Raw genomic sequence first — 11,239 nt, 5'->3', positions numbered from 1 at the left:
GAGATTGTTTGAGCGTCTTGGCTGGCAATGACTTGAGGTGAAGCACAATGGCAAGCTCCACTGGGCCGTTTGGTGGGCGCGTTTCGAGGAAGCGCTGCAGCCACTTAACGCGGGCCCCACAGGCGCGGCGCGACCACCAAACGCGCTTGTCCAGGCACTCACTCAACTCTCACACTCACATCATACTCTTTAGTCCACCTCAGACATTAACCTCATCCCGCGCGCCTCACCCCCCCAGACCCCGGTTTCACAGCACCGGCCTCGAGCCCGCACTGCAGCACGAGCCCCGCGCGACATTGAGCCTGAAAAACGCGCGCGAATTCCCCGTCCTCCGCAGCCCAAGACGCGGCGAGGGAGCCAGCATCTGAGCGGGAAGCCTTTGCGCGCGCAGGACCGCCGATATCAGTAGCCAACCACGCCGGACCGCCTTCGCCGTTGCCGCCGACGAGCACGACGACACCATGCCGGCGCGCAAGTCGGACCACCGCAAGAGCGTGGGCGACGCGGGGACCGTCGCGGTCGCTACCGTCGCCGCCGCCGCCGCCGCCGCCACGCCTGACGATAGCGCCGCGTCGCAGCCGCGGACATCATCGCCAGCAGCCGGGCCAGGTGCCGCGGCGACGGAGAAGAAGGACAAGGAGGCCAAGGACAAGGAGCACAGGGATAAGGATGCCGTGACAATCGAGGTTTGTCGAGCTCCCGCACCACTCCTCGTGCTCAGACGGGAAGTACTGATGACCGAGGCGGGATGCGCGGACAGGACCTCACGTTGCCGAAATCTATCATAACGAGGCTGGCAAAGGGGGTGTTGCCTCCGAACACGCAGATCCAGGCCAACGCCATCCTCGCCATGAGCAAGAGCGCCACCGTCTTCATCAACTACCTCGCGTCCCAGTGAGTGCCTCCTCCGCCCTCGTCTCCCCTTTCTTCATAGAGTATGGAGGGGAACACCAGGGATACCGGGGGGGTCGAATCAGTAGCTGACCAAACTGCGATCCTAGCGCAAACGAGCACACCGTTAATGCTGGTAAAAAGACGGTATTGCCGGCGGACGTGTTCAGGGCTCTGGACGACACCGAGTTTTCTTTTCTGCGGGAGCCTCTCGAGGCCGAGTTTGCAAGTACGTGGCGCTCCTCTTTTGCTTCATCAGCCGCCTGTGTCCACTATCGGGTTTGTCGCGATGTTCGAGATTCTGCCCTATGGGGATGCGCCGCATCTTCATGCTGTAGACGGAGCGCAGTGCTGACACGGTCGCGCGCAGAGTTCAACGCCATCAAGACGGAGAAGCGCACCTCGTATCGCGCCAAGGTAAAGTCGACGGGCAAGGACGAGCCGGCCAAGCGGCAGCCGGCCTCCGAGGACACCGACATGGCTGACCAGACGGGCGCGTCCCACGGAAACGACACCATCGTCTCCGCCGCCGGCGCCTCGTCCGAGCACGCACCCCGTGCCAAGAAGGCCCGCGTCGACTACGATGAGACGGAGGAAGAGGAGGACGACGATGTAGACGACGACGACAACGACGACGATGCGGAGCAGGAGGCTGCCGAGGAAGACGAGGATGATGAGGGCAACGAGGACGAGGACGAGGAAGACGACGCCGAGGGGCAGGGCAGCGGGGACGAGACGCAGGACGCGTTGGAGGAACGCGAGGCAAAAGATGAACGTGACGAGGCGCTCGATGGGGACGAGAGCGACTAATTCATTCACCACGATAACTTGGCTAATCCCAACATTTGTTTAAGGGCACCAGAGGGTGCATGTCTTTCGCGTACCTTGAGTATCGTGTTCACGTTTCGCAGCCGACGAACTCGAGCGGCGGCTTCGAACTGCCGTCAGGATAGCCCGCCAGCGGTCCTAGTACCACTGCGTACTTTTGCTCATAGTCATCTACACACCCTCCCGTACTGTACTGTGTCACCCCTACCAAAGGCATCGAGTCGTTGACCACGTCCGGATATCCCCCGGGGCCCGCCCGCGCGCCCGCCCGCCCGCCATGAGTCAAAACGTGCCGCCGCGAGCGCCGCCCTATCCGCCCGTCCGCAATGACACAACGCAACACAACACAACACAACACAACACCCTACGACAGAACACGCACACACCAACACCAACCCCGGAAGCTGCTGAACCACCACCACCCCCCCCTTTTTTATGCCGTGCGACGCAACGCAGCCGGGGCGCCGTCACCTCATCTAAACCTGAGCCTGCTGCCAGCACGTTGTACCGTACTGTGATGTATGTATGTATGTAGTCCGTGTCTTCATGCATGTACTTCGCACGCACGTATGTATGTATGTACGTTTTAGACATGGATGTATATAATCTGTATGGATGAACGAGCTGACGTTTCGCCCGCCCAACGGAATATACACCTCAAAACCCGGCGTCCCTCCCGCGAGATAGGTTGTACACTGTATATTCATGTAGTACGTATACAGACACTCTCGCGCACACATACATACACACACGCATGCAGACTACTCGTACACGACACACGTGCAGACCTACCACACCCTCCCTCCCCCCCCCCCCCCCCCCCCCCCCCCCCGGGGCGCATCGTCCGAAGGAGCCCCGAACACGCGCTTGCCCGCGCCCGCGCCCCGGCTCGAGCCCCGAGTACTGCATTACTTCGTACGAAGCACTGTTCTTCGTAGCAGGTGTGCGGAATCCGGAAGCGCGCCTGTGCCCTCCCCGTCGTGCCCGAACTCGGAGGGGGACTACTGCATCATGCACATACTCGCACGCCTGATGAACAGAGCGCAAGAAGAGTGATTTCGTAGAGAAGGGGGGAAAACTCCTTCGTATGCCCTGTTTGTGCAACCGCACGGCGGACGCCCCCTCGTCTGCCAGTCTCCCTCTCCCCGCCCTCCCGTTCGTTCGTTCTTTCGCTCGCTCATTTTTGTTCGTCTTACACGCACATACATACGCATACCCTCCTCCTGGGCGCGCGCGCCCCCCTTTAGGGGGAAGGGTCTCGGACAGCTGCGTCATCTTGCAGGAAAGAAGAATGCACGGTCACTTCCAGCAGCCCCCCCCCCCCCCCGGTACAAGAGGTCTCGCGCACGAACCCGTCGCCGCGTGCCGCTTCCCGTCCGCCGTCCGTCCGCCCGCCCGTCCGCCATGGTGCTCCCCAAACACCGAGTATACACTCGGCAGACCGGGTCCCCTTTGTGTCATGTCGCCCGCACACAGTGTGTATCTTGCACCAGATCTACTCTGTAGTGCAGCGAACCCATCTTTAGTCAAGGAAGCCTTCCTGGTTCGGGTCCTGGAGTCCCTATGCCCTACCATCGGCGTAGCTTGCCTCTCTCGACACACCGCAGAGCAGGCCCCCTGGCTACCAGTCCATACGAGACGTAGTATGTATATCTTCCCACCCCCGGAGACTCGAAGTAAAGCATGGATCAAGTAAAGTACGATACTTTGAATAAAACGCTGCTGCCCTGTTGCCAAAAGCGGGCAAACTCAGCGAAACTGGGGTTTCTCCGGCACGCGCGCGTTCCCCCGCGGAACTCGGCTCGCTCGCACGTCCAACCCCCATGTCTTCCTCCCCCCGGCATACCCGGCTCTCGCCCCGACGTGCCCTCGCGGTGAGCAACAACAGTAACATGGGAAACCCACTCACTCTGCCAACAAGCAACAGGGAGCATGAAAAAGCCGAGCATGATGCCACTAGATAGATACTTACAGCACAGTACTGTATTGTACATGAAAGGAGTCACGGCACAGCATCACTCCCGTACCCAAAGGTGGCCCCGGCGTCCCCTCGACATCGCGGCGTGGGTTCCAGCCGCAGCGGCGCAAGGGCCGCCTGTCGGCCGGTAGAGAGAGGCAAGGGGCCGCGCGAGCAAGCAAGCAAGCAAGCAAGCGCACAAGCGAAGCAAGCGAGCAGGCAAGCATCCAACGCAACAAACAAGCACCATCATCATCGCCGTCACCATCACCTGGTCGTTCCGCACGTACCCAATACGACACTATACTCTACCTCCTGCATGTACAGTACCGAATAATACCTTACGCCATTGATTCTGTACTTACTGTACTGTACAGCGGCTTGAACTGTACGAATACACATTTGAGGTTGGCTCGCCCGGCCGTCCGCCCGCCAGCCGGATGTTTGCGCCCCATACGGCCGCGCGTGATACAATACAGCACATCGCAGCGCAGCGCAACCCTAGTGCTCTGGAATGGGTACCTTTAATCCGCCCGGATCGACCCTGGTCTGCAATAAGTGCTGCAAGGGCGGAGGATGCAGTGACGGTAAGAGGTCATGTCACCAAGTTTTATAGCTATTGCTAGCTCACTCCCCCTCCGATGGCTTGCTTCCCCATGCGCTGACTGCAGTAGTTACCGGCGATTGTCACTGAGTCATGGCTGCCCTAAGCCCCTTTGATGAGTCAGGCGCTGTACTAAATTACGGCCACATGGCTGTTTCCGTATTTTCTTTGCTGATGGAGCTGGACATTTAACGTTGAATGCATTGCGAAAAGGCACGTGTTATTTAACGGTGCGTATCGCCCCCGACACTGCGCCCACTGTGCTTATCGAGCTCTCTACGCTTGGAGCATATTTGCTCGGTATTGGTGGCCATGATTTTCAATATTCGCGAAGAACACTCGGGCGATGAATCGGCCATACGAGAGGTCACGGGCGACGCCTTCAAACACGCGCAGTACAGTAGCGGAACCGAAGCAGCAATCATCCAGGAGCTTCGTGAAAGCGCTGCGCTCGAACTTTCCCTAGTAGCGACATTGGACGGTGTTATCAAGGGCCATGTCGCGTTCTCGCGCATCGCCATAGACGGCCACGATGCAGGCTGGTATGGCCTTGGGCCCCTATCAGTGCAGCCAATACTCCACCGCCAAGGGATAGGCAAATCTCTCGTCGAAGAGGGTTTACGACGGTTATGCAGCTTGGGCGCAGCTGGCTGCGTTGTTCTGGGGGATCCAGCTTTCTACGAGCGGTTCGGCTTCCGAAACCATGAAGAGCTTCACCTCGCTGGGGTACCCGCTACTCACTTCATGGCTCTCTCGCTGGGCGACACAATGATCCCTCACGGCACCGTCGTATATCACGAGGCATTCTCCACCAACTGAAAAGTCGAAATTATGGAACCACCAATAAATGCTGCCATATAGTCGTTGTTCTGGGCGATCACAGGAATTGCTCAAGAAACCCCTACAGAGACATCATGGAGTCCTTGCTGGGGGCGGCCGCTTGTTGGCACTGCAACCGCTGCCAAAAACGACGAGGAGGTTGGTTGAATGGATAGTTTGAATCAAAGCGACTGTTGTCCACTTCTTGCCGTTGGCTCTCAAACATTCCCAGCCCCGGTGCTACAGTACACATTTACCGAGTACGGGCCTTTTTCTTACGCGAAAGCGACCTCATGGAACAAAGGAACAAAGGATGTCGGCCCAACCGGGCAACCTCGTCCCACCACCACCAACAACAACAGTCAATAACAACGGCAGCAACATGAAAGGCAACGTCTGTAGAATGTACAAAGTACAGTACTGTACATGCAAGGCAGCAATCAGGGTCCCCCCGGGCCCCGCGGGTCGGCAGCGTCGTGTTCAGTCAGCGTCGGGAGAGAACAGGATTCGGGAATCAGGCTCCCTTCCTTCCTTCACTCACTCACTCACTCACTCACTCACCCCCTCTTGCCGAGTACGAGGGCCGGGCTGGTCAGCCCGCACTGGCATGGCACCGGGCGGCATGGCCATGGCATGTCATGGCAAGGCAATGCAAGGCAAGGCAAAGCAAGGCAAGGCAACTCATGTCAAGTCAAGACATGGCAAGGCAAGGCCAAGGGCGCGCACACACAACGCACACACCGCACCGGCCATGTCGGGCAGTGTCGCACCGCGTCCGGGCACAATTTCCTCTTGCAGTCACGCAACCAACAACTGGCTCAAAAACCGCCAGCCCATGTGTTCCCTGCTACCTGCTACCTTATTCGTCTGTTGCACGAGGCCGAATCCCCCTTGCCCCCTGGCGTTCGCATAGCCAGGGCTCTGCTCTGCGCGCGCGCCCTTCCGTCCTTCTCTTTCCGTCATGCAGTCGTCCGGCCGGCATGACGGAACAAGATAATCCTCACAGAAACCACACGGGTACCGCCGCCCAGAAACAGCACAGCAATAATAACAAAAGAAACAAGACGAGCCGCTGACAGCTAGAGCCGCCAGTCCATTGCCATACCCAGAGCGGGCTTCCCCGTCCCGCCGTCACAGTGCCCGGAACCTCACAGCGCATTACACATCAGCCGTATACTCTCCCATGTCTCTTGCACAGTCGTGCCCACATGTACGCATCCCAACGCCTCCCATGTCGTCTCTTGGATCCCGCCCCCTTCTGTCCCGGCAGTCTTCACACAACGCCAATGCACCAGACCCACCACCCTTCGGGTACACATGTTCGGCGAGGCGTCGTCGTCGCGGAGTCAAAAAGCGGAGTCGAATTGAAAACGTGGTGGTGTTGCCCTTCCCAAGAAAACAGCAAACGAGAAGAAGAAAGGAAGCAGCCAAAGAGGCAAGCGAGTTTGCGTATGCGATACGGTTCTCGAGGGAATCGGGCCCGTCCCATCGGCCAACACAGAATGATATCAAAGAAACAAGACACGCGAGGTGAAAAGAAAACAAAAAACACTCGTATCCCGAGAATGCCCAGTCCCAAAACATCAACAACCGTAACACGTCCATAGCCCGGATCCCACAGTCGGCCGCCCCGTGGCGAAACCAATCCCCCCCTTCTCGAGCTCCCGTCCAAAGCCCCAGCTCAGGTAGCGAAAGTCGTCCAGATCGTAGCGTGCCTCCCAATCGTCCACCTGTCGTGACAAGAACCACAAAACAAAGAAGCGAAGAAAGAGGAACATGACAAGGAGACGTGTGTCCAACCCCCTGACTCCTCTACCCCATCCTGGCCGAATGCTATACACAATTTCAAAGGGCCGTCCAACCCGAAAGCACATTGCCTCCCAAACCGGTCTGCATGCTTGGGTATCCAGGAAGTCTGTGGGAGCTTAAGCAGTCCCCAAAGGAAAAATAAACTCAGGCAAGATACCTCTCATCCCAACTGTCCCCGGTGCCCGCCGCGGCTCGAGGGCCGCTTCATTGAGGCTGCTGCGGCGGCGCCCACCACTGCGGAGGGGGCGAGTGCTGCTGTCCAGACCAGGCTTGCGACGCGTTAGGCCCACCAGGTGTGCTCTGGGGCATGTAGCCCCTGGGTGTCTGATCCGCCGAGTACATACCCTGACTCGCGCCGTATTGCATCCCGCCCATGGCCGGGAACGGCATGTTGGGCTGGATCTGCCCGGCGCTGGGCTGTCGGAGGTGCGACGCGGGGGACTGCGACGGGTGTGGCGACTGCGATTGAGTCGTGTAGCTCCCGTACGTGTGCCCCGGGTTCTGCGGGTTCTGCGACCACATGGCCTGGTTGGACTGATAGTTGTAGCCCGGGGTGCCCTGGCTGATGCTGCCAGACGAGCCTGTGAGGTTTCAAAAAGTCAGCATACGCCTAGTAGACCGCACAGGGTTCTTCGGCCGTACTTCTCATCGGGGCCTGGCCCAGCGTGTTCTGCGCGTGAATCGACTGCGAGTACGGCGCGGCAGTCATCATCATCTGCGGACTCTGCGAAGATACGACGGGCTGCTGAGCAACGCCCGTAGCGGTAGTGTGCGGCGAGCTGGACGGCCTGCTCGTCGCGGGGGCGGCATCGCTCGAGGCAACGGGCGGCTGCTGGCTCATGCTCGACGAGGGCGGCTGCTCGTGGGGGCGCCGCCATATGTTCTGCATGTAGTCGTTGCGCATGTCTCGCTGCTGGTTAACGTTTCTGTTGAACTCGGCGGCGTGGTGAGCCTGTGAGTGTATCTCCTGGATCGGCGACGGTCGCGTCTGGTCCTGGTACGGCGGGCCGGTGATCTCCTGGCGAGGGCCGCCCTTGATGATGCCACTAAAGTCTCGTGGCCGCGTGTCGCCAAAGTCTGCCCCGACGGTTAATCCAGGCATCCTCGTGGCGTTTCCAGGTGGTGCCCCCATCATACCTGCTTGGACAAGATGAGGTTGCGGAGCACCGGGGTAAGGCCCAGGGTTGTTGTTGTAGACAATCTCCGTGTGGGGACCGCTCATGAGCACGTTGTTCTGCGCCTCGGCCGCCTCGCGGGCCTTGGCCGCGCCCGGGCGCTTCTCGCCAGCAGGGTCCGCCTCGGTGAAGCCCTGCTTGCGTGCCTTGGTTTCCCAGTAGTCGTCGCGAACCCTGCGGCCGTTTTCGATGACGCGGCTGCCGAACTGCCGGAACATGGACCTGGCGGTGACAATGGCGATCTGCCTCGAGCGGTACGAAAAGGGCAGGATCTCCTGTTGGACTAGGTCGTCCTTTTCGGCCTGGCTCGCAATGATCTTGAACAGAGACCTGTTCTTGTTGAACAACAAGTACGAGTCCCTATACCCCAGCACCCTTGCGCATTCCGTCGCGAGCATGAAGAGCTTGTCTCCCCTGTTGGGCACGAGAAACGTCCGGCATCGATAAGTACGTCCACCGAGGAGCTGGCCGTTGGGCATCACCTTCTTCTCTCCGAACTCGTCAATCTCGCGAGGGAGGTACTCGTCGCCGGTCTGGTTCAACTGGTCTGTCGTGTGGTCTCTGACGGTCGGCAGGGCTTTAAGGGTCGACTTCGTCGGCGTGGTTTTGGGAGGCGCTGCCGCCGGTGCCGCGTAGGCAGGTGTCGTCTGGCTGGGCAGCGATGTGTTTGCCGACTGAGGGGTGTGCGGCGGCTGGCCTCCCTGGGCTCCGGCCGGGGCCGGGGGCTGCCCGGTAGCCTCAGATGGCTTCATGGCTCGTAACCGTTTCGGCTGTGACGGGGAAGCTCCTGTGTCGCGACAACCTCGTGTTAGCAAACGCGCGCGCAGCTTGCGATGCGTAACTGCAATGGCATGTGCGCGCTCTCGGTATCTCTCTCTCTCTGCTCGCTCACGCCTTGCGCGGTCTGCTAGTGTGCGAATCGCGGCCTTGCGCAAGTTGCACCGGAAATTCATTCAACAGCACGCTCCAAAGAATCGCGACAGAGCGCGCGCAACTGTTGTTGGTAACGGAGCGGACGCGCGACGCCAAGCGGACCGTGGTCAGCCGCGACGTACCGTCATCGCCAGGCCGTGGGGCGTCACGGGCATCCGAGGACCGACTCCGCTTGTGACCGCGGGGCGGCGCGTTAGACAAGACTGTCAAGGTCGGCAGGTCAGCATCGCAGCAGGCAAGACGCGGCGAGGCGGGCGACCATGGTGGGCGGCGCGGAGCTTCCGCCACCAGCTCGGGCGATACGGCGGGCGCGACGACGGAGGCGCCGCGATGCGATGACTTGTGCGCGCCGGAGCCGTGTCGTCGAGGTGGCGGAGGCGGGAGGCCGACGCGGGAGATGCCCCGGGGCGGGATGTCTAGCGGCCTTATAGCGAGGCTCGCATGGTTACTCACCGGGAGAGCTGAGGGCGGCGGGATTGACTGTCGCACTATCGGCGCCGGTTGGCTGCGCGGAGTACATGGCAGGACGGGCCCCGGGGAGGCCAAGACGGGACGGGTCGAGCCAGGCCAGCAGCAACGGTGACGATGATGACGGTCGACGGCGACGTGTCGTGAAATAGTTGGGCTGACAACCTCAAGGTTGAGGAGGGTGCAGCAGTGCCAGGCTTAATCGTGCATGTGGTTGGCCTGCCGAGGGGGGGCGTGGGCGGAAGGTTGAGGCGTGTGTCGGATGGGGCAGTTAAACGGCTGAGCCGAAAACGGGTCAAAGCAGAGAGGGACTGACTGCGCGCCCCAAATGCCCGGCGCCCAGCGCCCAGACGCCCCGAGTCAGGCGACAGAGCGAGGGAGATGCCGGGGCGACAAACATGACCGCGCCGCGCCGCGCAGACTTGCTCGCCAGGACACACGGTCGCGGCGAGGCAGGCAGAGAAAAGGACGGCCGAGCGGCAGAGAGAGAAGAGCTGAGAGAGGCGCGCGCAAGAAAAGCATGAATGCAGCGCGACGACGAAACGCAAGAGGAAACGAAACTGACGACGGGAGTGATTGATTTACCTGTAGCTGGGGCGCCGACGCGGGCAGCGCGCGCGCGTGTGCGAACGAAGGTCGACGGCGAGCGGCAATCGCAGCGTGGTCGCGGCGCGGCGCAACAGACACACAAGCGGCGGCGACGGCGATGCGACTCGCAAGGTGCTCGGCTGCAACAGCGAGACGAGGCGATTCCGGTGTTGCTCGTTTCGCGCCGGAGCGACAACACACGATACGATGACGACGTAACGCGCGCGACGCAGGAGGAGCGGCTCAGGGCAGGGCAAGACAAGGACGAGGGAGTGGAGACGGGGCGGGTGTCGCGCAGGCCAGAGACGCGAGCAGAGGGGAGCGCGCCGTGGCGATTGATTGACTGAAGGCCTGGAGATGGACGGGTCCTCGAGGTGGACTGTCTGCGTGGATGCTGGGGCCCTTGACCGAAAGTGGGCGGCGAAACGCAGTGTGTGGTTGTGTGGTGGTGGTGGTCGCGGAGGTGGTGGTGGTGGCAGCAGTGAATGAGTGAGGTGAAGGGTGCGTGGTGGTATTTGGAGGTGGATGGGAGGGTGGCGGACGATGTGGAGTGCCGTTTGGACCGACGACGACGCCGCCTGTGCTCGCAGACGCAGAGAGAGGGCGCGCGAGCGAGAGAGAGGTACGAGGTACGTACTCGGTACGCCTGGGTCCTGCAAGGAAGCGCAGGGCAGGGCAGGCGGAGCGGAGGGAGTGCGAGTGGGAGTGTGGGAGTGGGAGGGGGGAGGCAGGCAGGTAGGTTGGCAGGGAGGGTTGGAACCCAGGGAGGGGAGGGGAAGGGATGGGATGGGATGGGATGGGATGGCCGGGTGGATGTGGATGTGGATGCGGATGGGATGGAGGGATGGAAGGAAGGGTGGGCTGGCTGGCTGGAGAATGGGGAACGGGGGGGGGATGGATGGGGATGGGGATGATGGAAGAAGAGGATGGGATTGCTGCGAGGCAGGCGGGCGAGGGTAGCGGCAGCTACCTAAGTATGTAATGTATGTATGTACGGTACGGCACGGGTACAGCACAGTACGGGACGACGACGGGTGCGTCGAGGTGCGTCGAGGTGCAGCGGCGACGAGCAAGTGGGCACACCCGAGTGTGGGTTGACTGACGAGACGAGACGACGATGCAAGTGGGAAGAGGGAGATGAGGGCGAGCGAGGGAGACCAACAGCCG

General features: G+C 60.8%; 2 protein-coding genes across 2 annotated transcripts; one reads left to right on the top strand and one right to left on the bottom strand.

Annotated features, from left to right (window-relative positions):
- Positions 1-461: 461 nt before the first annotated feature.
- Positions 462-1,701, top strand: PLICBS_007120 (uncharacterized protein; the record flags this gene model as incomplete). Its single annotated transcript, XM_018320524.2, has 4 exons — positions 462-686; positions 761-894; positions 1,002-1,120; positions 1,262-1,701. 4 exons carry the CDS (start codon positions 462-464, stop codon positions 1,699-1,701), a joined length of 918 nt encoding a protein of 305 aa, XP_018180421.2.
- Positions 1,702-7,112: 5,411 nt separating this feature from the next.
- Positions 7,113-8,835, bottom strand: PLICBS_007119 (uncharacterized protein; the record flags this gene model as incomplete). Its single annotated transcript, XM_018320521.2, has 3 exons — positions 7,113-7,489; positions 7,551-7,985; positions 8,046-8,835. 3 exons carry the CDS (start codon positions 8,833-8,835, stop codon positions 7,113-7,115), a joined length of 1,602 nt encoding a protein of 533 aa, XP_018180418.1.
- Between the last annotated feature and the right edge of the window lie 2,404 nt (positions 8,836-11,239).

Source organism: Purpureocillium lilacinum (genome assembly GCF_023168085.1).
Source record: "Purpureocillium lilacinum CBS 284.36 DNA, scaffold_5, whole genome shotgun sequence".
Taxonomy (NCBI): domain Eukaryota; kingdom Fungi; phylum Ascomycota; class Sordariomycetes; order Hypocreales; family Ophiocordycipitaceae; genus Purpureocillium; species Purpureocillium lilacinum.
The sequence above is the reverse complement of the archived record's forward strand: the minus strand, read 5'-3'. Positions and strand labels throughout refer to the sequence as shown.